This window comes from Odocoileus virginianus, chromosome 7, assembly GCF_023699985.2.
Source record: "Odocoileus virginianus isolate 20LAN1187 ecotype Illinois chromosome 7, Ovbor_1.2, whole genome shotgun sequence".
In the NCBI taxonomy this organism is placed as follows: Eukaryota; Metazoa; Chordata; class Mammalia; order Artiodactyla; family Cervidae; genus Odocoileus; species Odocoileus virginianus.
Genome location: NC_069680.1, coordinates 5,913,458 through 5,941,446, shown reverse-complemented (window position 1 = coordinate 5,941,446; position 27,989 = coordinate 5,913,458). Strand labels below are relative to the sequence as shown.

General features: G+C 38.1%; 1 protein-coding gene and 1 non-coding gene across 8 annotated transcripts in view; one reads left to right on the top strand and one right to left on the bottom strand.

The window, feature by feature from the left end:
- ARMH3 (armadillo like helical domain containing 3) overlaps positions 1-27,989 on the top strand; it is a 174,786-nt gene that overhangs the window by 14,062 nt on the left and 132,735 nt on the right. For all 7 annotated transcript variants that reach the window (XM_020897830.2, XM_020897832.2, XM_020897831.2 and 4 more), the window contains exons 3-16: positions 393-449; positions 558-704; positions 2,624-2,731; positions 5,921-6,013; positions 6,739-6,813; positions 6,898-6,984; positions 11,372-11,428; positions 12,593-12,636; positions 13,701-13,761; positions 15,592-15,638; positions 16,121-16,196; positions 17,744-17,837; positions 23,088-23,189; positions 26,698-26,756. In XM_020897830.2, coding sequence (XP_020753489.1) covers positions 393-449; positions 558-704; positions 2,624-2,731; positions 5,921-6,013; positions 6,739-6,813; positions 6,898-6,984; positions 11,372-11,428; positions 12,593-12,636; positions 13,701-13,761; positions 15,592-15,638; positions 16,121-16,196; positions 17,744-17,837; positions 23,088-23,189; positions 26,698-26,756 — 1,107 coding nt within the window. The remainder of the gene's footprint in view (positions 1-392; positions 450-557; positions 705-2,623; positions 2,732-5,920; positions 6,014-6,738; positions 6,814-6,897; positions 6,985-11,371; positions 11,429-12,592; positions 12,637-13,700; positions 13,762-15,591; positions 15,639-16,120; positions 16,197-17,743; positions 17,838-23,087; positions 23,190-26,697; positions 26,757-27,989) is intronic.
- LOC139036162 (U6 spliceosomal RNA) lies at positions 19,474-19,576 on the bottom strand. Its single transcript, XR_011488894.1, has one exon. It is a non-coding gene; the product is annotated as a U6 spliceosomal RNA (small nuclear RNA).

The following is a 27,989-nucleotide window of genomic DNA, read 5'->3' as shown; positions in this document are numbered from 1 at the left end:
ATTTACCCTACCTGGCTCACTGGGCTGTTGTATTTCATGTATGTGAATGGGCTTGAAAACTGAGCACCCGTAAAAGTACAGTGGGGATGTATCAGAATATGACTAACTGGTTCTTCACTTCTCGCTAAGAAGAGGAAGATTTGAGGGAGATTCTTTGAGTCATTTAACTTCTGGTGCAGGGAATATATATCCATGCACAATGTCTTCCATTTGTGGAACCCCCCCCCCAAATTGTTCCCCATTACAGCTGTTTGGAATGACCAAGCATTTTCAGAGTTAATTGTGAGAGGTAAGATTGACCCTATGAAAGGCATATAGTGACTCTTTCAAATGTGTTCTTAATGCTTTGGTGTTAGCTGGGTATATTGAATCTACTTATCTTCTGGTTTCAGACAGAGGACCCTAGTAAGTGCAGTCCTCGGTTTTGGGAGGAGCTCTTTCTCATGAAGGTAAGACTTCAGGGCATCTGTGGATTTTCTGGTAACTGACATTGCCTTCACATGTGTTCTAGGTGCTACACTAAAAATGTACTCAGGCCCTTATTGTTTCCGTGTTAGGTGAATTTAGAGTACCTAGAAGGCAAGTTGGAATCTCTTGATGGTGAGGAGTTAATGAAGATCAAGGACAATATTAATTGCTTATTTCAACACTGCATCCAGGCTCTGGGAGAGGAACATCCAATTCGAGTGGTTAATGCATTGCAGGTACATGGCTGGGAGAATGGGGAAGTCTTGTTTATAAACTGTAATACATCTATTGGAACTTGAGGAACCTAAAATTACCCTTAGGCTTGAGGCTTTTTTTCCCTTTATTTCTTTAAGTAACCAAACATCTGTGCTATGTTTTATTTAGCTATCTTCCTAGTTAAACAAATGTACGTCTATAGTAGTAATCTTGTCCATTTGTATAATTTGATCTAATGCCAAGGTGGATTGTTTGACAGGATTTTTATTATTACTTGAAGGAAAGTAAAAGAGAAGAAACTCCAGAAAGGGTGCTTAGTCTACAGCAAAAATCATGAGACTTTCTTAATTAAATAGATAGTGTTTTCTTATATAAACAGTATTTTCTCACTAGATCAAGAGTTCTTATTCTGAGGTTTCAGAAGGTCCTTGACTCCCTGTAGTTTTATGTAATATTTTATGTGTATATGTACATTATGTGTATATGTACATTTTTTTGGAGAGCGGGCTTTCATCAGATTCTCAAAAGGGTCGGTAACTCTAAAAACATTAAGAATCATTGTTCTTAATGCTAAGTGGCATTATCATGTGGAAGATTCATGAATAATTATTTCTTGAATTACTGTTATGCCTAACATTGAGCTGGTGGAATACATTATAGTCTTCTTGAGGGTAAAGATGGTTTTATTCAATATTTTGTTCCTAGTGTGTAGATCAGTGCCTGGCAGGTAGTGTTCTAGAAGTAAATTATTTTGAAAGAGTGAGGGGCAAAAATTTTTTTTTCCCCAAAATTTCTAAAGTTTATAGTTTAGTAGCTCCAGTGTAGCTTAGATTGAGCTGAGTACCTAGGGTGGTGATTGGCAAGCGTAGAATATGAAGAAGTCATGACAGTGTAAAGAATTTTATTGGAATTTTTGGTAGATTGGGTTTAAGTTTCTAACTTAAAAGTTGGACAGATCACTTTGTGAGCTCCGGTTTTCTCACTTGTAGAATGTAGAAATTACCTTTTGAGCTGATGCCCCAGAAAGAAGGACCATGTTTATCCTGTATCTTTCTTAACTTTTGGACAGTAAATTCTACATTTTGAGCATCACAGTTGTTGGGACCTCTTCATTGCAAATTGAAATGAAAGTTGGAAATTGTACTTCCTGTAATTACAGTGACTTGCTCTAGGGGCATGAATTGTAAACTTTTTAGTTCAGTGGAAATATATTGACATTAAGTCACTTGGTGAACCATAGAATTATAGTACATTATTGTAATAATTGACATTTATTGAGCTTTAACAAAGTTAAGTTCCAGGCTAGTCCAGGAATTTTAACAAAGTTCCAAGGACTATTCTAAGTATTAATTCACATAGTCTTCACATCATCCCTATGAGATTAATGCTATTATTATCCCATTGTATAGATGAGAAAAATGAAGCACTGAAAAGTTAACTGATTTGTCCAGGCTCACACAGTTAGTAAGTAGTAGATGGGGATTGTAATGAATTTTTAAGATTTAAATTGATCAGTTGTTATCATACAGGGTCTTCTATAGTTACTAAAAATAATTACTAAAGATGATAAACTATTTTGTAAATTGTAAAATTAATTTTAAATAAGGGCAAGGTCTATCAACCCTATGATTCAAGCTCAAAAACAGTTTCTTATTTTTGAATATCACCTTCCAATCTTTGTCTGCAGTGTAATTTTTAAAAAGAGGATGGCCAGAAAAGAATAAAAAAGATAACAGTTTCAGATACTGTTCCTCTTTTCATGTCTAGATTTTGCACATATTAAGACCCCGACTGTATTCTGGAGCTCAGAGCATAGAGCAGTTGATTGTCAGCTATAGGAGGAGAAGGTTCTGAGGTTGTAGTGTGAGGCTACTGATCCAATGCCCTTTTCATTTTGAGACTTTCTTTCTAGAAAGAATTCTTTCTCTCATCTCTGCAGACCTTGTGTGCACTCATTCGAGGAGTCCATCAAAAGAATAAGTCTACCTCTGGGTTTGACATTATCAACATGCTGATGGGCTTTGACAAGGCGGAGCTGTGCATGAAGGTGAGGCATAAGCTGCAGATGTGCCTGTGGGTGTCTGCTTCTGGCAGCTGTTGAGGAATACCATCTGCAGACAGTTAGATGTTCTAGTCATCTAACTTAGATAGACATAAATGATTGACTTGGCCTTGAATTTGGATATTTTTACAGATTTGGTTTATCCTTTAATAAAGGAAAATTTGAAATTCAGATTTGTATTGAGGCATCTTTTCCCTGTAGGATAAAGACTGAGAAACTTGTGATTTACATCATGACCATACATTCTTAAAAGCATGTAAGAATTTAAATAGAAGGTAACAAATTAATACACAAGTATATTTTAGTTCTAAACTTTGAAGTTTTCTTATTTAACACTGATTTTACCAGAATTCTCATTTCTACTGTTTGATGCTTTTTGAGAAATAGCATTATCAGTATGTAATTCACATATACAGATCATCCTTTTATGGTGTATAACCAGTAGTTTTTAGTATATTCATGCAGCTGCACAACCATCACCACTGTTAATTCAGAACATTTTCATCACCCCAAAAAGAAAACATGTGCCATTATCAGTCATTCCCTATTTCTTCTTCTCTCCAGCCTCTGGCAACCATTAATATGTTTTATATCTCTATAGGTTCACCTCTACTGTACTTCTCATATAAATGGAATCATATCATATGTAGTCTTTTGTGTCTGGCTTCTTTCACTCAGTATAATGTTTTCAAGGTTCATCCATGTTGTACCTTGTACTTCATTCCTTTTTTTGGCTGCTTAGTATTCTACTGTATGAATGTATCATATTATTTTACTTATCCATTCATCGGTTGATAGACATTTGAGATGTTTCAGCATTTTGGCTGTTATAAATAATGCTGCTATGAAGTGCTTGTAAATGTGGACATATGTTTTTAATCCTCTTAGGTATATACCTAGGAGTAGAATTGCTGGATCATATGGTAATTCTATGCTTAACATTTTGAGGAGATTCCAAACTATTTACCAAAGTGGCGATACCATTTTACATTTTCCCCAGCAGTATGTATGTGTGTGTGTGTCTGTCTGTCTGTGTGTGAAATGTCTATTCAAATTCTTTTCCCATTTGTAGGTTGAATTATTTGTCTTTTTATTGTTGAGTTGTAAGAGTTCTTTACCTATTTTGGGTACAGATCCCATATCAGATACCTGATTTATAGTACTGTCACTATCTTCAGTGAATGTTGTTCATAAGATGAACTTTGAAGAACTCGTATTTTCTCATTCACTAAATTTAAAATAAAGAAATCTCTGTGCCGAAGAATGGGCTTCCTTAGTGGCTCAGATGGTCAAGAATCCACCTGTAACCCAGAAGACCTGGGTTTGATCCCTGGATTGGGAAGATCCCCTGGAGGAGGGCTTGGCAACCCACTCTAGTGTTCTTGCCTGGAGAATCCCCATGGATGGAGGAGCCTGGCGGACTACAGTCCATGGTGTCACAAAGAGTCGGACACGACTGAGCGACTAAGCACAGCACAGCACATGCAAAAGAATCCTTATAGTGAATAGGTTATTTTTAAAAAGTTACAAATATGCAATTAGGAGTGCACAAAGATTTAGTACCTGGAGTCTTTTTTTTTTTTAATTTTTTTGGCCATACTGCATGGCATGTGGGATCTTAGTTCCTTGTTTAGGGATTGAACCCTTGTCTCCTGCATTGGAAGTGTGGAGTCTTAACCACTGGACTGCCAGGAAATTCCCTGACTTCATTCTTTTGACAAACGTTTATTAGGCTCCTATGTGCTAGGCACTGGGGATACAGAGGCAAATCAGACATGGCAACCATCCTCAGAAAACTGATAGGTTAGTCTTCATTTTTCTCCCTTCCTCCAGACCTAACATTATCCACACTGACATCAGAGTGATGTATCTTAACACTCAAATCTTGGTTAAAACCCTTCATTAGTTTCCTGTCACTGAAAGGATAAAGACCAAACTTCCTTATTAGCCTTATATAACTTTTGTGATCTTCTTTCTATTTATTTCTCAAATTGCATCTCTCATCACTGTGCCTCACCTTTCCATAATAACAAACTGCTTGTATTCCAGCTGCACACCCAGGACTGTTTTCATTCCTTGTGTGTCTTTGATCACGCTGATGTCTGTCTAGAATTCCTTTCCTTCTGAAGTTTTAATTAATTCCTACTGATTTTTCAAAGTACAACCTGTCCCTTAGGAGTCCTGGAATAGGTAACATCACAGCTAATTCCTTTCCTCCATATGTATTTCTGTCATAATAATCATTAAGTTAAAGCTGTTTACTTATTTTTCTCTCCTGGTAGACTAAAAACGCCTTGAGAGCAAAGGTCGTTGTTTTATTTTTACATTTTCTTTGAAAACACGAAATTTGGCACATAGAATCTACATATTTGTTGAATTGAAGTAGCTTATTTTGAATATTCACTCAACCTTCCAGCATGCTAAATCTGTATTCTCCATTCATTTTCCTCCTTTATTTAATGAAAAAATTTCTTTTTTTCTTCTTTCTTTTGTAGTATGTAAGGATTTCATCTTTTGACTATATTTGGTATGACAGCTGATTGTTAGTACAAGTGATAAGCTCTGATCATTTTGTTTAGTAGACTTGACCAGGATGAATATGGGCCAACTTTGTTGGATAGTGCACGTGGCCAGTGAATAGCTAGTAGTGATGTTATCTTTTTGTTATTTGTTCAGTGTGCCTGCATCAAGTGATACGCTTTCTTTATCAAATAATGAAACATGCTTACTTATTTAACTATTTTTATTAACCTTTAGCTTAACCATTTATTTTTTAAAATTTATTTAATAGAATTTAATTTCACTTAGGTTATTACTTATTGTTTTTAGTTTGTAGATATATTATTTAATCATTATTTATCTTTGAAAAATTTACTTCATTCTTATCTAAAGGTTTATATGAGGGTGATAGGCTGCAAGCATTCATTTGGTAGAATAGTGAATTCTTTGTTATTCTTTGCAGTTGTCCTAAAGCTTTTTCCTCAAAATACTAGACTTAGAAGTCTTCCTTTTCTTCATCTAATCGTGCAAGGCCTAGGCCTCAGGCAATGATATGGTTGCTTCATTTAATGTTTCTCACTTACTTTACCCTGCGTAACATAACCCAGAGTATGGGAAAAACACGGTGGAAATGTTATTTGTTATGGTTTAATACTTAATGGGTCTCTTTCTCAGAATCTCATGGAGAGTTTGGATTCATTGCTCTGTGCAGAAGGTTCTGAAAGTCTGAAGAGCTTATGTCTGAAACTTCTCCTCTGCTTAGTGACAGTAAGTGACCCATCTACATGTTTCTTTGTCAAGGGTGTGAATCAACAACAGGGGCAAATTTGAAATCTTGAGGCCGAAGTTTGAAAGGAAAAGAGAAAAATCTTTACTGGGCCTTTACATCACTCTGCTGTGTTTGTGTAGAAGGAAGTTTGTTGTATGGACTTCTGCTTCCTAAAAGTTGCTCGTTGGAGAAACTGATGACGTTTTTAACCTGTACCAGTCCTGGAGAAGTGCTCTCTTCTGTATTGTCAGATTTTGACCTTCTCATCAGGTCTCATTTGGAAATACTTTTTGTGATTCTGAATATTTTTATTTGTTCTGACCTTGATTTTATACCTGGAAGCTGGATTGTACCTTCTAGGATGTTATTCTTTAATTTTAGGTGGTTTCCTTTCCCTGCAATCTCTTGAAGACTTGTGGATCATAAAGTACTTCCTGTGCATTTGGGGAATGAAACCCAAGAAACTTAGGCAAATGCTTTGTGAGGGTATAAGAGAAACAATGAGAAGGTCAAAAATTTAGGAAGTTTTAATTTGCTCATCTGTTACCCTTCTAGTATCTTATCTCTTCAGGCTCTGGTGGCTTTGGGGATGCTTATGAAAGATCTACTAAGTATTTGGTAGAATGTTTTAACATTTCTGTTTGTGTTAGACACGAGGTGAGGAGATATACCTGAGATATCAGTGTCTTAGTATAGATTTTAAATAGCCTTCTATTGTATTCAGGTGACAGATAACATCAGCCAGAACACTATCTTGGAATATGTAATGATCAACAGCATATTTGAAGCAATTTTACAGGTAGGTCAGTTCCCTTGTTACCTTTTTCTATTTTGGATAAATTGCCTCCGCAAGCACTCTCACTGTTGGTGGTCCTGGTTACAGATACTCTCCCACCCGCCGAGTCGTAGGGAACATGGGTATGATGCTGTTGTCCTCTTGGCTTTGCTAGTGAACTACAGAAAATATGAGGTAAGTGAGTCTCTTAATGGACAGCTGCTGTTTTTCTATAATCTTCCTAGATGTGACCACTCTTAGTAATTTTGTTTAATGTAGAAGACATTTTCTTGGTAAATGGTATTTAGATTAATTTTGATAAATTAAATTCTAAAAGTCCTATGTTAGACTCCTAGGGTGGAGGTTATAGCTGTTTAAAGGAATCCTGTGGTGTAACTTCTAATAAAGTGAGTAAATCTTTTTTAATGTAGTGGTTCCCAAACCCAGCCTCTCATTAGAATCGCCAGGAATTTTTTTTAAAAAGAAGATGTTTCTGGGTCATACTCTTTGTTTATTTGTTTAGCCATACTATATGGCATGCAGGATCTTAGTTCCCCAACCAAGGATCAAACCCATGCCCCCACCCAGTGGAAGTGCAGAGTCTTAACCACTGGTCCACCAGGGGAGTCCCGGGGCCTTACTCTTTGCACACCAAATCAGAATCTCTTAGGGGATGGTACCTGGTTATCTTTTTCGAAAGATCTCCTATAGAGTGTGATGCTCAGGGGATTGCGAACCACTGACCTAATGCATCTGTTTTGAAAATTCAACTTATATATTAGTTTTCCATAATGTACTCAGTTGACTTGTATAAATATCACTGTTGGTCTGGGGACTTTTTTTGATTTTGATGGAAGTTGAAGACAGAGCGTTATCCATATTAATTCTGGAGTTCTTTTTTTTCCTTTTGAATTAGGGACAGATTTACAAGTTTTGAGATAAAGAGCTGAACTCAAAGATTTATACTTGGGTTGGTCATCTACTTGATTCTCCTCAAAAGGTAGAATACACTGAAAAGAAAGGGGACCACTTAGGGAAGGCCAGAACCTCATTGGGGGTTGCTTTGTAGGGAGTACTTGGTACTGGGTCCTGGACACTAGGACTGCTTTACTGAAGCCAGAAATCAGAAGCTACACTGAGGCAACTTGACTTTCTTTATTTAATACTATGACATTCTCATTCCCTGGTGGCCGAGAAGGTAAAGCGTCTGCCTTCAATGTGGGAGACCTGGGTTGGATCCCTGGGTGGGGAAGATCCCCTGGAGAAGGAAATGGCAACCCACTCCAGTATTCTTGCCTGGAAAACCCCATGGATGGAGAAGCCTGGTGGGCTACAGTCCATGGAGTCACAAAGAATCGGACATGACTGAGCAACTTCACTTTTACTTTCTTTCAATACTATGACAGATGGGCCAATTGGAGGGAGTATTTTCATTTTTGAGCTTTTAGATCTTCACTTAGTGATTTTTTATATGATTAGTAGCCATGTTAAAAGTGATGGGTAACATAAAATATGGAGCTTATTCTTACAAAGAGGGATATGAAAGAAAGGATTCTGTGAGAAAGGAGTACTTAGAGAGGGGCTGGAATATGGAGCAGTGTTAATGTGTTATAAACCCCAGGAACTGATTGTTTTCTTTGTCTCAGAGGAACTGATGAATGGTGTACGGAGCTACTAATAAATAAGTAATTTATCACCAACACCTGTTTTGCTCGTGATCTGGAAGGGCCAGCATGGTAGCCATTTTGATCTCTGTCATGTGTAATTGCCTCTGGGGCCTTATTACAACAGCAAGAAAAATAGCTGAGAAAAAATGCGGAAGGTAGTTAAAGAGAGTTGAGTTATGTGTGATATTAAAGCCCCATCATCAGTAATGAGTATTTTCAGAACATTCTGCTGGATGCAGGCCACTCTGAGACAGTGGCTTGGCTTCTCTGAATGTGAACAGAACCCTGGTTCAGCCCAGTAAGACTTTCTGAAATGTCAGCCTGAAAAATTGGACATGGCTGTGGAGCTGGAGAAAATCATATTTCTAGAGTGAGGTATGCATCTCTGGTCTGTCAGAAACCCCAGAAGAATTAATATAGTAGGCGAGGGCAAGCTGGTAGGCATAATTTATCTGGGCTTTGCAGCTTTTGATATAAGTCACTCACCAGAAACCATTAAGGAAACCTGGTGACCATGGAGCAGGAACGTTTTTGACAGGAGTGTGAGGAAATTCTAGATGAACACAGCAAAACCGAAAGCTGAAGTTTTATGCAAAATACAAGAGGGTATGCTTGGGAGAACAACATTTTAGTTACCACCACATTTGGTCCCATGACCAATGGGGTAAGTTGTAACCTTTCCAGAAAGGTGCAGAGGGTGCCAGAGAGGCTCCGTGTCCAGCTAAACACAGAGAAGGCAAATTAGGTCTTAAACTTAAGGAATGAAAGTAGTTCTTCCTCACTTCATTTTAGTCATTTAATCTCAAGAGATTACAAGATGCCGGGGGCGGGGGGGCGGGGGAAGATCTAGGGAAGCGCAATGAAATTTGTTAAGTATGGTTTAGATCAAATAAATGCTGGACTCTACTAGAGTGATTCTGTGAAGTTTGTAATTCTCATTTGCTGATGAAAAGTAGATTGTCTTGAGTTTTAAAACATGACCAGCAGAATAGGTAGTGTTAAGGAAAATCAGTGTCTGCTGGGATAGAAATTTTCACAGCTTTAAGATCTTGGCCTTCTGGGTTGGCTAAGTCTTCTGAAATGAAGTGACTCAGCCCCCAACTGCTGTCCTGAACATGATGTTTCCTAGGTATTACAAAATTGTTTATTATGTCTGGTTTTGAGTTGTTCTTTCTCTTTTTTCCTTATAGAGCTTGTTTTGAATGTTATAAAAATGTCAGGAGAAAAAAATATAACTACCAATAATTGAGCCCTTATTATATGCCAGATACTGTGCTGAGGATTTAACTTGATTTAAATTTCATAGCAGCCCAAAGGAAAGAAATATTATTCCCCACTTTACAGATGAAGAAAATTGAGCTTAGGTTTATTAACGTGCCTACCTTGTCACAATTAATAAGTGGAGGAGCTGGAACTTAAACCTTTGATTTTAGCCACTTTACCCCTTTTCCTCAACAGTTGCTAATGCAGTGGTTGTTCTTGGTAATCAGGTGGTCCTTATTAGTACCTGAGACAGTCTACTTTTGGGAAGGTGAGTAAGTAGGAGTTTCAAAAATTGTGCTAAGAGACAGCGGCCTGCTTCTTCTACTGTAGATCTCATCGTGATGGCCTCTCCAGGTCAGCCCACTGCTGATTTTCATTTCCAAGGATCAGCTTGCTTTGGATCTTATCTGAAGTCTGTTGCATCAGTATTGTTGTTAGAGGAAGAAGCGTTGAGAGCCTTTATCTGTTAGATCAAGTAATGAATGGAGTGGGTTTTACCTCCTTGAATTGGGTTGTAGAAAACCTTATAAACATTTGGCTGTTAAAAATAGCAAAGCTTCTCTTTCTCTATTCCCAACTGACATTAGAAAGATGACCTCAGGAACTTGATTAATAAAGTCTGAGGAGATGGGGGTTAGCCTTTTAGTTGGATTTCCAAGTTTCTCAATGATGTGTTTTCTTGGTTGCTGTAAAAGCTGTTAATCTAAAAACTATTGTTCTGACTTCTCTTGGGTTAGAATTCATGCCTGAGCTGTAGAGGGTCTTTCCTTACATACCACGTGGGGGATGTTTTCAAGGTGAGCAGGTTGTTGGTTCTCATCCCATCGGTAGGAGATGTCCCAGTTGCTTAATGAGTTTAAATATATGTCCATTTCCATATGCTACCCAGCTGAGACTGAATCTGGAAAAACTCAAGAAATCTTCCAGTGCTTTAAGTGATGGGACAATCATTAAATCCCAGTGTCCTGACCAGATTGTAGTTTGGGTAATTACATCTTTCTTTTCAGTTCCCCTGCAGTGTTATTTGGGTATTGGATCCATAAATGGCCTGTCTGGCTGTTAAGCAGCTGCCACTTTCCACCCCCAAGGTGGCTTTGTTTTACGGGTGGGTGAATCAGTCCTTGGATATAGTTTTTGGAATGGTTAGGGAGCCTTTGGAATGAGAGTGTAAGTTAGCAACTTACACATTTGTGCCTTACGTCAGGGGAGCTTTTATGTCCCCCAAATGACAGCTGTCCCTATGGACTCAGTAAATTATTTTCAGGATAGGACAAAGTGAGTGTTGTGGAGTGTTCACTTACTTCTAGAAAGAAGAGGGAAACATGAGAGAAGAGGCAAAGGCCTGAGCTGATTGAGCCTAGAGGAAAATGCAGGTAGAATAAAATTGTGTGTGTATGTGTGCATGTAAACGTACACATGCTTGTGGGGGATGTGTGTGTGTCTGTCTGTCTCTGTGTGCTTGGTGAATGCCCATGCACAGAGAGATTTACTGGAAATGGAGGAAGTCAACTGGCAAGATAGTTGGGCATAGGTATTAGGAATATCACTCTAGAGAGAGTGTCTTGGAAGGATTTTTGTTAACACTTTGTTAAATAACTAATGGGTTCTTAACTAGGTCACACTCACCTGCAGTCTCTTCTTTTGTTTAATAGTCTGTGAATCCTTATATTGTGAAGCTGTCTATTGTGGATGATGAAGCCACCCTCAATGTGAGTATCTGGATTCTTGTGTTTTAATTACTTGCCTTTGTTGGCCTTACTTTAACTGGATATTTAGAACAGAGAGTAGGAATCTATTGTGTTAATTTCATCTGGCTATAAAGAGGGAATAGGTATTTCTTTTTAGAGCATTGTGCTACTATCTATGGTTTTCTATTTTCTCATGGAAAGAAGGTTTGAGGGGATATTTGCTTGCTACTTATGATGAAATGGTCAGTTATACTTCATGTTCTAGTATGCTGAGTTTGATTATCCTACAGAGTCAAGAAGTGACATTTCTAAGAGTAAGATTTAGATGGTATGTCAAATCACTTTAAATATCTTACAGTTATACCTCAATAAAACTGAAATTTTTAAAAAAGGCTTAGATGACTAAATGTTGGGAGATTTCTTGTAGAACTAGTTAGATTATATTTACAGCCTGCCTTGGTGAAGCTGAACTGTGGAGGATGATGTAATATCTGGTACATATATCCTTGGAGGTTTGGAAAATAAAACTTGATCCCTCAATATAGGGAGGAAGAAGATGACCAGGTGTCTGGTTTTATTCTCTTTCTGTCTGCCCTCTTCGTTCTAATTTCTCGTATGAAGGAAAAAAAAAAAAGCACACATGATTCATTCTTATGGCCTTAATTGATCTTTGTGATAATGCTTAGAAGGTTCTAGGGGGAAGGTTGATACGTTACTTTAATATTTATTGGATGCTTCTTTCTGTTACACTACTGTTTTCCTGTGGTCTGAAAGAGAGTGGCTTGTCTGTATGTACCTTCATTTAAGGTGGGACTCGTTGTCACTTTTATTGTGGGTTGTTTTTAGAGACATCTGAGAGCTTTTTGTTTAGATTCTAACTTAGTCTTCTCTTTTGAGGTGAAAATGACCCCAGTGAAATTGTTGGTAGTCTGGGCTGGTCTGTTTCAACTCTTGCTATTCTATTTTAATTATATCTAGAAACATTAAGTAATGTAATTAGATCAGAAAAATCTTTCCAGAGAAGTTCCTTTTCATCCATTGACAAGTCTCTCAGAATTTCTGTCCTTGTTGCCTACTTTCAGGTAAAACTTGCTGGGTTTGGACCGTCATTAGTGTTTTCCATGGTCTAGTCATAGCATCACCACCAGGCCCTTATTTCACCTGTGCTGTCTTTTCTCTCTCTAGGGAATGGGGCTTGTGATTGCTCAAGCTTTATCTGAGTACAACAGGTAAGTCCATCTGAATTCAGTTTCATTTGAACTGGTTGAGTCAGGTACAGGTTTGTTAAAAGAGTTCTTGGGTGAACATCCCTTACCTATCCTAGAAGAGTATTCAGAGGTATAGCTGCTGGCAGATGCATTTGCTCTAGCTTGACTTGATGGCTTTAGCATGGGTTGCTTCTAACACTAGGAGAAAAGTAGCCACCACATTAGTGTCCATCTTTTGTTTAAGCAACTCTTAACATTAAACATTCTTTTGCAACCTTTGACATTTTATTGCAGAGCATTTTAACAAATTTTCCAGCCACAGGCAGGCTATTCCATTTAGCTCATTGTATCATTTAAATACCATTTCTATGTAAAAAAAGGTTGTGAAGTGCTGCTTTTTTTTTGTATGCTTATAAAAAGGAAGAAAAGAGATAGCGCTGAATTCTCATTTGACAGATATTTCTTTTTTATCAGTAATCAACTGCAGTTTCGACAGAGTCCTGTCTATCTGGGGGCTCTTTTCTTCGATGCTTGCTTTCCCCCTACCCTTGCTGCGGATAGGGAGGATTTGGTGTTCATTGAATGGAAACCAGAATTGTATCTAATCCTGGCAAGGGCCAGGCAGGATCTTTCTTACTCCTTTCCAGACTTTCCTCATGTACAATTGGGAATTTCAAATCTGTCCCATCTCCACAAATAGTTGAGCTCACAGATTCCCCTCCTTTTCCTTCAAAAACAAACAAGATTTTCACTGTTACAGCCTTAATTTTACTGTCACACTTTTCAAGTAATAGTCTGTTTGGGAAATAACTGGATCAGCCATATGTTAGAGCATTTCACACTTTTGCAGCTTGCTTTCTAAGTCTCTCCTGAAGTAGCTGGGCATTTTGGTATACGCTACCTCAAGAGCAGATGGGTGCCTCTTAGCTTGCAAGGCAAACTGCAGAGGCTCAGTAGTTAGAACGTTTTTGTTTTCTGGAGTCAGTGAAATTCTGCCAGTGAGCTGCCCTGATTACCTAGTATGCCAAGGACAAAGACATATGTGATAAATAACACTAAAGTTGAATTTAGTTATTTTTGTTCAGGCAGTATAAAGACAAGGAAGAAGAACACCAGAGCGGTTTTTTCTCTGCTTTAACAAATATGGTAAGTCCTACTTGTCTTTTTTTTTTCTCTCCCCTGTTCAAAAATATATGAGATCTTATGGGGTAGACAAGTCTGGACTCAGAAGTTTAGATATTTGAGATAATGATGATTAGGGGAGAGAGGCTGCTCATAGCAGATTTTTTGGAGAGCTATATCTCTTCTAGTGATTTCCAAACCCAAGTGAGGCAGGGCAAAGAAGAGCTCTGATTTCTCTGGGGCTGGGTTGTTTTTTTTTTTTTCCAAATTAATTCAATTTTTTTAAGGCTACAAAAAAAAGAGAAAGGTTCATATTAAGCCAGACTTTTGCTTCTTGAAGAACTGGCTCTGAAAAAAAAAGAACCAGAAAAAAAAAAGACAGTTGGCTCTGTTTGAGGACAGGTATGGAACACAGCATAGAGGGTTTAGATCTGAATCCAAGCATAAGTGGTCCTTGGCTGTCTGCTGTGACCCCTTCATCATTTGTGGGATTGGTGCAGTAATCCGAACCACTCATCTTAAAGGTTTAGGATTTGGGCTGAGGGCTCCAAGGTTTGGGAAAATTACTGGTTCAGTTTGCAAGACTCTTGAGCAAGGTATCTCAACCTTAGCATGGTAGGTATTTTAGGCCAGATAATCTGGGGCTAATTTTTAAGAGGTAAATCTAAGGTCTCAGAATTTAGACAGATTCAGAAAGTCTGTGTTCTTGGGTATTAGTATTCAAGTAATCAGCCCTAGGGCAAGACAGATTTTGAGTTCATTGTAAGGAACAACAGGCCCCGCCCCACCCCCACCACCCAAAAGGCAACTTTTCTCCAGCAACCTGCCTTTTTCATTCTCAGAACCTACTTTCAAGGAAAGGAAATGATAAGCTCTTTAATTCTGAAGCACAAATGGGTAGTCCCTCAGATGTCAAAACAATGTGAGGGCTGTATCAGTATTTGATTAGATGCATTAGATATAATCATATTGCTTCCAGGGACCTTTGCCTTTTAGCCAAGAAGAAAAAGTTTTGTACCAAATAAATGGAGCTCCGGCTGCATGGATTTGGGCATCAATAAATAGGTGGAAAAGGCAATTTTAGAAGGATGGGCATCTGTCTCTGCCTCTGATATCTCATATATTGGAGGCAACCTATTCCATTTGCTTATTCAACTGTCCTGCCTAGGACACAAACAAAAGATTTCATGATGTGAAAGATGTATAGTAGGTTTCATTTAGATTAGGCGTCCCCAGCTTCTGGGATCTAGTACCTAATGATCTGAGGTGGAGCTGATACATTAATAATAGAAATGTGCACAATAAATGTAATGCACTTGAATCATCCTGAAATCATCCCCCTATCCCCTGGTCTATGGAAAAATTGTCTTCCACGAAACTAGGCCCTGATGCTAAAAAGGTTGCTGACCGTTGATTTAATAGTTCTGGCCTGAAACCCAAATATTCCCCCAAAGACGACTCTGTGCTGGATGAACAGCCTGCTTTCTGTAATGCTTTTTATGAGTTAGTTTGTTTCAGATAAGCAGCTTCCAGGACAGAGGCAAAGTGATGAGGATGTTTAAGTTATCATTTACTTGTTATCAGTGGTTACTGAACTAACACATAGGAGACCTGGACAAAAGTACTGGGATGGTTTTTTTTAAGTCCCTTTAAGCAAAGACAGTTTAGGGGAGTTTCATGACTTATGATTCTTTTAAGATCTTCAAAGTGAGCTGGTTTTGTTGTGTGTGACTGGTGGGCCAGGGTTCCCTCATGCTGCAGTTTGTTTTTTTCACTGATTAAAGGCTTTGTAGGGCCCAGAGCTCCTTTCACATTTCCCTGCTATAACTCTGCAATTCCCCCTTTCTTCCACAGGTGGGCAGCATGTTCATAGCAGATGCCCATGAGAAAATCTCAGTACAGTAAGTGCCTGACATTCTTGTGCGGTGACTTGAACTTCAGTGTGGACTCTCTTACTGGATATGAAAGTGTGAAACTTTATCTCTGCAGATTCAGACTTTTTTGATGATCTGTCAAATGTTTCTTGAGTTTTAAATAATAATGGAACTTGCATGTATTGAGCTCTAAGAAGTTATAAAACTGTTCCCAGCTATCTCTGAAAGGAAATAAAGAGGGCTTGGTGTCTGAGCCAGTTAATAACTTAACTGCATTGGGGTGAAAAAGTGAAAGGGGGAAATTGTGAAGTAGGTAAGAACAGATCTAAGGAATTAAAGTGCTGACTGTATTTCCTTTATATAAGCCCAAAAAGGAAATAATGGAGCATTAGAAACTCAAAGGGATTTGTAATGAGGAGTTGGGGTGAAATCTTATCTTGATGATTATACTCTCTTACCTTCTACCTTCTTCATTATAAGAGACTCCAATTTGCTCTCTTTTTCTTTAGAACCAATGAGGCCATCCTTCTGGCACTTTACGAAGCTGTTCATTTAAATCGCAACTTTATCACAGTGTTAGCCCAGGTTGGTTATATTAAAAACTTCAGTTCTTTTTCTCCCTGATTTTCATACAGATTCACTCCATTGAAAAGCTTATCTGGCTGTGCTCATGTAAACCCTACTTTGCATTGGTGAGCTGTAGTTAGTATCTAAAGAGTTGCATCAGTTACCTTGCTTCATGCTCTCCTCAAATATGTATGTTTCCATCTGGTGCTGAAATGGAACTGGTAACATGCCAAGTTAATGGTCTTGACCAGTTGACTGATTCTGCTAACCCAAATGAGTTGAGATTATTTCATTTTGCTCACTGGAAATCCCTTAGTATTATCTGCCCATACGGATTTTTTTAACAGGCTTTCTGCTTCCTAAACCTCTGTGGAATTACAACCAGAGAGACAATAGGCCACGTCACTTATGTTGTTATCTCATCCATTTCCAGAGAAGAAAAGTACAAAATATCCCATGTAACATAAGGTTAGCTGTTAACCAAAAAAAAAAAAAACAACAAAAAACGGTCAACAAATATTGAAAGCAGGAAGTCATAGAATCCTGAGTACTGGGTCACTTGCCTAAGGGATGTCCTAAGTTGTTGGTACAGAAGGAGCTAAAATAGGCTGGGAACTCAAGTGCTGCCCCTGAAAGCTGTCTTTAAAAATTGATGAAGTGTTTTTAAAGTCAGACTGTTTAAATTATGTATGAAGTTTTCTTTTAAGGGAAAGTGTGCTTATGCTTTTTTCTCAAAAGGTAGTTATGTATGGGAGCCACTAAGTTTCAACAACAACAAAAATAAGGTCAGAAAGCAGTGTGCTGGTTTGGGGGTCTGGTTTGTTGGTTTAGCAGTTCTCATTTTTCACGACTGATCACATGAGGCTTTATCCATGATTCTCATGATGTTCCTTGTTAGCTCTCCAGATTCTGTAATTGATTTTAAAGGAAAAAGTGAGGAGGGTAAAATCTGGTAAAACTATTGGTGAGAAGGGAGTAGCCACCACTCAGCCTGATTCTCAAGAGCTGATGTGGCAAGGAGGGCTAAGGAAGGTAAGGGAAAGAGGAGTCATCTCTTTTGGTCACTATTGAATGTCTCCGCCCATGTTTCTACCTTCCCACCCCGCACACTCTTTTTTGTGGTGGAACAAGGAGGGCTGCCCACTGCAAAGCCCTTCTTGTAGTATCTGTTATCCCTTTGGCTCACCTTCACTTATTAGTTGACTTATGTGGTCATCAGAATAGTCTGTAGATATGTTTTGAGTTGATCAGATAATAGGACTGAAAATGCCCTTTTTTGTGTGTGGAATATTTCTGTGTATTTGTTTATCCCAGTTTTTTATTCATATGGTTCTGTAGGTAAACTTACATAATGGGAACTTAGTTACTTAAAGAAAACTAGCCTGCAGAGTTTATTAGAGTTTAGCAAGCATCAACAGTAATCAGGTACTAATAGGAATGAAATGGAGAAGCAGTCTCTCCTCAGTGAGTTTCTGTCTGTTTATGAGGCCAGGAATACCAGAAAGGTTATGGAGAGGACACCTGCAATCTTCTCTTTTCTTATCCTTATCTGTGTTCTCTTTCAGAGTCATCCAGAAATGGGCTTGGTGACAACCCCTGTCAGTCCTGCTCCAACAACCCCAGCCACACCACTTGGGACCACGCCACCCTCCTCTGATGGTAAGTCTATCACCTCCTTTGTTTTCTTGATTAATACAATCTTGAATCTTTAGGGGTGACTGTAGTTGTTTTTTCTTTTTTTTTCTGACAAAAAGCATAACTGTTAGTTCTTTTGCTTAAGAAATTATCTTTAGGATTCGTGAAACTCTAAAGAAAAGATAGTCAATGCTTTCCTCTATAAGAATCTACGAAACTCCAACTTGTCCTCCTTAGGGAATGGTTGTAGAATCATGGAAATGCTAGATTTAAAAGGGACCTCAGAGATCAGTGATGCCTGTCTTAACTCAGGGTACTTGGTGAGGCTCAGATGAGATATTTTATGAATATCTCACTGAAATAAATGCAAAATGGTAAAATCATCTCATGTTATCATTTGACAAATGAGGGAATTGAGGCCAGGGAAGTATGAGGTTTGCCTAAGATTAGTGAGAGTTGACACTAAGAACCTTGCATGGATCAGTGTTGGGACCATGCCTGTTTTGTGCACCACTAAATGCCCAACATAGTGCCTGGCATGGTTACTGCTTAGTAAATATTTGTTGACTAAATGAATGTAAAAATGAACTTGGAATTTGCTCACTGTTATGTGTCTGCCAGGCACACCCAGTTAGAAAATGACAAGTGTGTAATAATTGGGAATTTGCTAGGTATTTAAGATTTCTCTCCTTTAAAAGATAACAACAACAAAATTCTACTTTATAAATCTTATCGCTGGAAGTTATGAAAAGGGTAATAGAAAAGAAATTAAGAATTTTGCCCAATGAACTTTGTGTCCACCTGAATTGGTTCTAATGTCAGCTGAGTGTGCTTGAGGGAATAACTTAACCTAAAAATAGTCTTCATTAATACTTGATGTTTTGCCTCAAATATTGAACTCATTTTGGGTAAAAAAATTGTGTCCCTCTACTGTCTGTATTTGACATGACCATCTTTGCTCTGCTGTTTCTCCTTTAAACTTTGATATAACGCCTATGGCATTAGCATTTCAAGGTAGTGCAAGCAGTATTAGTACAAAAGTATTACTGGGAGGTGCCACTGATATTCAGGTTTGTGGTAGTAAATTGGATCTGTTGTCAATTGATACTCAAATTCCAAAATACAGATTTCCCCTGTTCTGTGAAAGCAGAGCTTTCCTACACAACCTTTTGTAAGCTGAAATTGCATTGTGTAAAGCAAAGAAGCAAATATCTTAGGTTGCAACTTGCTAATGGCTGCACAGAGTAAATTTAGATAAAGCACAGATGCTCACAAACGCAGTTCAGAACTGGGTGGCTTGAAACTGTGTGGCTTGATTCTTACATACTGCGTGTAGTTTGTGGGGAAAGAATTGAGTGGTATCACTCTCACTTCTGGGGATGCTGATGCCTCTCTTAAAACTTGCTGCAAAACAAATGCTGAACACTGTTTTCATTTTTTGCCTTTTCTCTTTCTTTCTTCTCACCCCATCACTCATTTTTCTTGTTACTTTCATTTCTAATTGTTGATAGGCGGTAGGATTTTTTTTCTACTTTTCTTTGCCTGAATTTGAGAAAATAAAGTTGAATGTGTATACTTAAAAAAATTTTTTTCAGCTTTATTGAGGTGAGTTGATATGCATATACATTGTAAGAAAACTCCCCCTATCTTTTTTTTTTTTTTTAATATGGAATGCTTCATGAATTTGCGTGTCATCCTTGCACAGGGGCCATGTTAATCTTCTCTGTATCGTTCCAATTTTAGTGTATGTGCTGCCGAAGCCCCTATCTATTAACACATCCGTTACCGCATGTATTTTTCTTTTTCTTTTCTGTAGGGATGAGAACATTTAAGTTCCACTCTCTTAGCAAATTCAGCTATACAACATAGTATTATCAACATGGTCACCATTTTAGTATTTTACATTAGATCTTCAGTTTTGCTAATCTGAAAGTTTGTGGCCTTTTACCAACCTCTCCCTATTTCATCCATCCCCTAACCCCTGACAGCCACTTTTCTACTCTCTTTCTATGAGCTTGACTTGTTTTTTTTAAGATTCCACATGTAAATGATGCCATATAGTGTTTGTAGTATCTTGGCTACTGTGAATAATGCTGTAATGAACATGGGAGTGAAAATATCTCTTTTGATATCCTATTTTCATTTCCTTTGTGTATATACCTACAAGTGGGATTGCTGGATCGTATGGTAGTTCTGTTTTTAATTTTTTGAGGAACCTTTATACAGTTTTCCTTAGTGGTTACACTGATTTACAGTCCCATTAGCAGTACATAGGAGTTCCCTTTTCTCCACATCTTTACTAATACTTGTTATCACTTGTCTCTTTTTTTGGCCACATGGCTTGTGAGATCTTAGTTCCCAATCAAGGATTGAACCTGGGCCCTCTGCTATGAGAGCCCAGAGTCCTAACCACTGGACCTTCAGGGAATTCCCTGACTTGACTTTTTAAAAAATTTTAATTAATTAAAAAATTGTGGTATAGTTGATTTACAATATTATATAAGTTTCAGGTATACAGCATAGTGGTTCACAAATTTTATAGATTATACTCCATTTATATTGGAGAAGAAAATGGCAACCCACTCCAGTAATCTTGTCTACAGAATCCCATGGGCAGAGGAGCCTAGATAGGCAACAGTCCATGGGGTCACGAAGAGTCAGACACGATTGAGTAACTAAACAACAAATAGTTACTATAAAACATAGGCTGTATTCTCTGTGATATGTGATATATCCTTGTAGCTTATATAGTATATATACTGGTATGTACCTGTTAATTCCCTACACCTATTCTGCCCCTCCCCATTTTGCCTTTTTTTCTTTTTTTTTAAAAACATTTGTTTATTTTGGCTGCACCAGGTCTTTGTTGCAGCATGTGAACTCTTATTTGGTGATCAATGGGTCCCCTGCATTGAGAGCACAGTCTTACCCCCGGACCACCAGGGAAATCCCTGTCTTTTTTCTGAAAAGTGAAAACCGTCTTTAGACTTTGCGTTAGTGAAAACAAGTACTAAGGTAGTTTTTTTTGTGGAGCGAAGTGACTTTTGTAAAATGAGCTTTTGAAAAGCAGGGCACAACTGTATCTTAATGAGAAGGAACATGTAATAGGATTGCCTGCTTGTTCTCTGCTTACTCTGGTCACCAAATAATATTCCAACAGAAATACTGTTTTTTTTCTTTAACGATGAATCCTTCCTGGTTACCATAGATATCAAAAGGCTTGTGTGTGTGTGCACGCATGTGTGCATGTTTGGGTTCGCATAGCATATATATCTTTGTCTATATCTATATATCTGATTTCACGTGACATTGGGGTTTGGATGCTTCAGAGAACTGCCTTTCAAACTATTCATTGTGAACACTTCCACCCACACACTTGATTATGCAACTTGATTTGTGCTTGCTTACTTACAACCCGTGAGGTTTTACTTTTTCTAGTGGGAAGATTGGAGTCAGCCCACTTTCAAATGACTATCTCCCTTGACAAAGGCTGCTGGGAAGAGTTACGAAGGAATAACTCTTAGGAAGCAGATTTTATTTTTTTTAACTTTTTTTTTTTTTAAATTTAAATTATTTATTTATTTCACTTTACAACATTGTATTGGTTTTGCCATACAGGAAGCAGATTTTAATTTGTGAGGGATTTTATTCTGTTGATATTGCTTCTATTTTTTTTTTTCTTTTTCTTCTCTTCTAACTCATTTCCTTTTTGTAGGGGTCCTAAGTCTTATAAGCCTATCCTCAAGTTTTGGTTTTTTAATTAGTTTTTAACATAACTGGTGCTCAGTGGCCTAGTTATATTTAAAGGTATGTCCCTGTTGCCATTATTTTTAAAAAGTCAGCAGTTAAGCTAAAACATTTGTTCTCAGTTCAGACTTGACATTTGACAGCTCAGCCTTGGCATGGGAGGATTTTCTTGTAAACTAAAAATACATATACTTCTATATTCCTGCATATTATGTAAGGCAGTTTTCTAGTTATCTCTGTGTTTGAGTGGGGGGAAAAAAGTCCCACTTACCAGACCAATGCCTCTTTGTATTGGACAAAGGAAGGATTATGGACTCTGAGCTTCAGAATAGGCTGTAGTTTGAAATGACTGTCTCAAGTCATTAATCCATAACATGAATTTTAAGATATATTAGTATTTCAACATAAAAATATGTTTGTCTTTTATTAGTTCTTGGGGGCTGAACTGTGGGAAAACAGCCAAGGGTTGGGAATACTAATTTCTTCTCATAAGGCTTTTTGCTGTGCTTGCTCTGTATCACGGATCCATAATATGCAAATGTTTCCCATTGTTAATAAATGTTCTCAGCATACATCGTAATAACTTCAGAGGGATTCATTATGGTTACGAATACATATTATGAATAATATCCCAAACTCAGCTGAGTCTTCATAGGTGAAGATATGACAGAAAACTATAGATCCTGTAGTTTTTCTAGGCAATCATGAGTTTCCTTTTTTTGTATATTATGTCTTAGACAGTGTAAAAGTACTTAACAAGATGTCTAAATCTCATTTAAAGTATTAGAAACTTGGGGATCTGTATTAAGGCTATCCTGTGTGGGTCAGCCCTAGTCTGGTCCCTTGTTCATTGTTACTGTGGCGCAGAGAATGTGAGCAGGGGTAGTTTCTCCAGCAAGCAATTATGTATATAAAACTGTTCTCAGTCAGTAATGTCCACCTGTTTTCAGTGTGGTATTCCTTCAGGTTCCCTTTTGTGGGGAAGGGATTAAGAAGTAGAATTTGAATGTATTTCTGTCTTCACTTTTCCCCCTTCTATCTTGCGTATTTCCAGCCTAAAGGCTTATTCTCAAAATTGAGCAAGATTTTTCCATATTAGGAATGAATTGTCATTTATTTTAAGCAGTAGACTCATGAAAGCAAGGCTCATTTATATTCAATACAGCTCTTTCACTTAGGTACAAATTAAAGTGCTTTTTAGAAGGGCCTTGAACCCTTTTGATTTGCTTGGAACTAGACAGTGGAATCAAAATACCCTTCTTAGAACTTTGGGAGAAAAGCACTCTTCCTTTAGACAGGCATTCTTAGATAGGAGAGAAGGACTTTGGGCTTAATCTTGGGGGTGGGAAGAGCTCTAGAGGCCTAGGAAGACTAGATAACAGTGTTATGATAAGCACTCAGTCTTTCCTCTGTTTTGGAGGAAGATTCTTTTGTGATTTCCTTGCCTGCTGGCAAGTTGTCTGTATAGGTAGAAGTGTTAAATGGAATATGTTACAGGCTGAATGCATTTTATCTGTTCTATTCCAGTTATAAGTTCTGTGGAACTCCCACTGGATGCAGATGTACAGACCAGTAATCTACTGATAACCTTCTTAAAGTATAGCTCAATTGTCATGCAAGACACCAAAGGTAAGGCATTCTCCTTTGAGAGCTCAGGAAGCAGGAGGTGGTAGGTAGCTGCTTAGCTTGATCAAGGAGCAGCATTAATACTTGTAGGAGATGACCCGTTGGGACCTCCTTGCAAAGTGATGGTCTTGATTACTGGAAAATTTCTCACTGCCAGATGGCAATTAGATGGTGTTGGGAATACCTGGAGCTGGAGCAGGAGTGCTCCAAAATAGAACAGAGAAAATAAATTGATCTCTACAAAGACTGGCACGTCTTCTAAATAGATTTTGGTAAGTAGATGCAAACTCTTATGTGCGGGAAGTGAGGGGATTAGCATGTTTCAGGGAATTCCCTTTTGAGGACAAGAATTGAAAAATCAGCTCATAGTGGGAATTAGGACTGTTGTGCAGAGTACAGTAGGAAGAGGTGAGATTCAGAGGGACTGTGTTCTTTAACACTTAAAATAGAAGTGTTAGTCCTCATCCGTGAAATGCAGAACGAAAGTGGGAGAGAAATAGGTATTAGAAAAGCTTGATGTTATTTTGTTCTTCCTCTGTTGATGATTTTTCTGTGATTTTTTTTTTTTTTTCCTGTGATCTTTTTTAACTGGTGGTAGGGTAGTGGAATAGTTGGGCTAGAAGAAGAAATTGGGAAGAAACCCAGAAAATTCTGTTCAGTATATATCTCAAGGTTTTTTTTTTAAAGCCTAGCTTTTTCTTTAAACTGGATCTATATGAGTGTTTACAATTTTATTTATTTATTTCTAGTATATATATCTATTGTAAAATACACATAATGTAAAATTTACCATTTTAACTATTTTTAAGTGGCACTAAGTATAATCGTGCTGTTATACATGCATCAGTGTTTCCTGAGGCCGTTGCTTCTCCTTTTTGGAAATCGGTAACCTCTCCCTTTTTCTGGAAATACTGCAGCAACCACAGAAAGCAAAAAACTGCATAGATGTGACCCTGAAAATAAATTTCTAGCTTTGCTTGATATAACACAGTGAATTGAGGCCCTTGAAACTCACTTTTAGCTTTAATGGTTATATAATCCTCATTGTACTGATCACTGTGCCATCCATAAAATAAATAGAAGGCAAAATTGAGGGTAGATTAATTGCAGCATGAGTGGTCTCAGTCTGTTTCTGTAAATTCTGGCTGGGTTAGATCTTTGCTAAAAGGAAGCCTTAATATAGTAGGATACAGCAGCCTAAATATGGTTAAGTATGATGAAGAGTTAATTTCAAAACGATACTTGTGTGGCTTCATTGGCCCAGCTCCCTTCCTGTTGATTAAGACCCTGACCTGGCTAACAGGATCTCATTATTTTAGTGGCGATAGAAGCAACTTTTTCTTGGCTCTGCTCCTCCTTCCCCTCCCCTCAGTACTATTTTGTCTTCTTTATTATATATCATGTGCTGCCTATAAGAATACTTTAAATATTTATTACTATTAGATTATATAGTTTATAATAAGCATAATAAAATGGCATAGGTTAAAAAGTATAATAATAAAATGAATGCATGTGAACTTATCAGTCAACTTAAGAAATTACTAATGATGTCGAAGCTACCTATGTGTCCCTTCCCCAGCTATTTCTCTCCTCTCCGTGATTCAGAATTTTGTGTTTATTATCGCCTTAATTTCGGCTGTGCTTTCAAAGTTTTTTTTTCCTGAGATTATTATTCTGCCTTGGGTATTGTCACCCTGAGGGAATATCTGCTCAATCTTTAAGATAGGCAAGAGATAAAAATACTAGAAATATATATCTGTGCATACAGAGCCTAAAGTTGATTGACCAATGTTTTTGATTTTTGGTATGATTAAACTTATTTTTTATTGTTCTTGTTTTTTTGTGCTTTTATGAAGTTTAAAAGTGAATAATAATGGAATATGCCTTATTTTTGTAATCAGGAACAGTTTTTTTAAAGTGGAGAGAGAGCTGCAGGCTTTGCAAGAGTTACTTATCAGCTTTTTGGGGAAAGGGAAGGATAGTGCCAGAGAACTCTGTGACCAGGAGTAGGTAGAAGAGTCTTATAAATTTGAGGAAAGGGAAGGATAGTACCAGAGAAGCTCTGCGGCCAGGGGTAGGAAGAAGAGTCTCACAAATATGGTTTTGTGTTAGCAAGGCATTTCTTTTCTGGCTGCTTAGGGGCTCTGCCGTAGGCTACTGGGATGTCAGATAGGATCGTCGTCATTACTCTTTTGCACCGCCTATCGCTAGGGAGAGGTAAATGTATTTCGTATTTCTTTGACCACGACCCTCCTTATGCCTTCTAACTGTCAGGTTTTGGTTTATAGATTTCATCTTTGAGGAAGTAACAGGTTAATGTCAGGATGAGTACTATTAGCTAACTTTCACAGCATGGTAATCTGTTAATAGTATCTCTCCAGAATGGACTTTACTCTGGGTCCTATCAAAGCTAATTTGAAACAACATAAGCCATTTTTCTGTTTTGGATATGCTGGTATAACCCTCTTTTTACCTCCACTTCACCACCTCACCCACAAACACCCTGGAAAGCAAAAAAGTTTTAATGGTTCTGGTAATTGGCAGTGATGGGTTAGCTCTTTCTGGGTCCTTTGTGGGGGCTTAGAGCCCTGTTGTTGAGGTTGCTTTCTTTTTTAATAACTAGAATGTGAGTTCTGGGAGGCCACAGACCTTTCTTTAGTCCAGTACTATATCTCTACTGCCCGGCATAGTGCCTGCCACATGCGTGTATGCTCAGTCATGTCCGACTCTTTGTTACCCTCATGGACTGTAGTCCTCCAAGCTCCTCTGTCCATGAAATTTTCCAGGCAAGAATACTGGAGCGGGTTGCCATTTCCTCCTCCAGGGAATCTTCCTGAGCCAGGGATGGAACCCACGTCTCCTGCATTGACAGGAAGACTCTTTACCACTGAGCCACCAGGGAAGCCCTGCCTACCACATAGTCGGTAATAAATAAATATTTGTGGAGTGAGTAGCTTTGGCAGGAAGAAAAATGATCAAGAGTTCCCAACTTTCCTGGTTGTAAGTAATGTTCACATTGTAAGGAGAGCATGAGCTGGACCCTAGTTTCTGGTTAATTTCTTTCTGGTTCTGCTGCCAGTTTGCTATGAACAGTTATAAAAATTTTCTAGATTTTGTGGTAGATGAGTAAAGATGGTGGTGCTTTAACTAGTGGATGAGGTGGAGTTGGAAAAGGAATGGATCTGACTGTCCAGAAGCAAAAGGCTGATATGGAAACAAAGGGCATGGCCCTGATTTGGGCCACAGTATTAGGGACTGTTACAATAATTGAATGGTTCTCAGGAAGATGTTTAGCTGTCTGTCATACTGTTGGAACACTTAAGAAAAAAAATCTTATGGAGGAATTCTTTTGTCTAGAAGAAAAGAATTACTTTAGTAAAACCTTGATTTTTATTCATGAATTTTATGGGGAAAGAAAGTATAAATGTTCTTTTTGATGATACACATCTTTATTCTCTATAGAAACATGGTCTGGATGATTTAGAGAGAAGGATTTATTTTTTCTTTTCAGATGAGCACCGGCTTCACAGTGGCAAACTCTGTCTGATTATCCTTACATGTATTGCAGAGGTAGGTCTCACCAGCCTTCTGGTATTAGCTAATCTCTCACAAAATGCTCTCTTTTCTACCCTTCTCTCCAGTTCCTGTCTCTTGACTTTTAGGGACCTAAAGTTTAGGAGAGAAAATCTTCCCCCTTTATATTATCTCCTCCACTGGAATGTAAGCACCAGTAGGTCCTTTGTCTTCTTCGCCAGTGTTTTCTCAGTGTCTGGCACGTAGTAGAGGGTCAGTTAGTATTTATTGCATGACTTCATAATGAATTCATATGATAACTGCTATAATTGAGAACTGGAAGATTCTAGTTCTTAAGAGTTTGGAACTCTAAAGAGACTTACACCTCTTCAGAAAAAAAAACAGCCCTGCCCCTTTAAAACTATTTACATTGAATCTTTTGCATTTAGCAAAATGAAAAAAGGAGCTCTGGTTTCTGTGGGGAGAGGTGGAGAGAAAAGCTGAGGGATGGGCATTGGAAACAGTAAAGTTGGATTGATTGTAGTTTGATGAAGAACAAGAACCAGAGGGTAAATAAAGAAGAGATGCAAATTGGGCTTTGGAAAGAGTCGCTTTTGGCTGGATTAATTAGGCCTGAACTCACCTTAAATCTTGTTGGCAACAGAGGTCTGGCAGAAATTGAGTCAATTTAGAGCTGAATTTGTAGTTTCAATCTCCTCTTTCACTTACTCCTTATTCGGATCTTTTCTCTCCAAAGAAAAATAGTTAAGGTGTGGTCCGTGTGGAGCAGAGATCTCCCTCAGTCTTTCCATTTTTATGTTTGCTGTGGAAAGTTGACCTACTTTTCACCAGGTTAGGAGTAGCTGTAGAAGAGCTGCTTATTAGCAGTGGGCCTGGTGTAATTGCTTTTCAAAAATCTTTCTAAGAAAATCATTAAAGGAGTTGTTTTTCACAAATTGTAGCAATTCCTAGAAATTGGAGTTTGTAGGCATGTCAGATCTTCAGAAAAGGTGTTGGGAAAGAGCCAAGGGATGTTTATTACTGATTCATGGTGAGAGGTTTTTGATTTTCCATCAGTCTTCAGCACAGCCAGGGATATACAGGATCTTACCTATTGCCATGCTGCCTTAGTAAGCAGTTTTCTCTTGCTGTGCCAAGCCTGTTCCTGGCAGAGTGCAGACCTTTCTTCTTAATCGCAGATCTTCAAGTGTAGACTGCACATGTAACCTGCAGTCCCTGTGCTCCTCGGGCAGATGGGAAGGAAGAGAGAACAGGAAAACAGATTCCTCT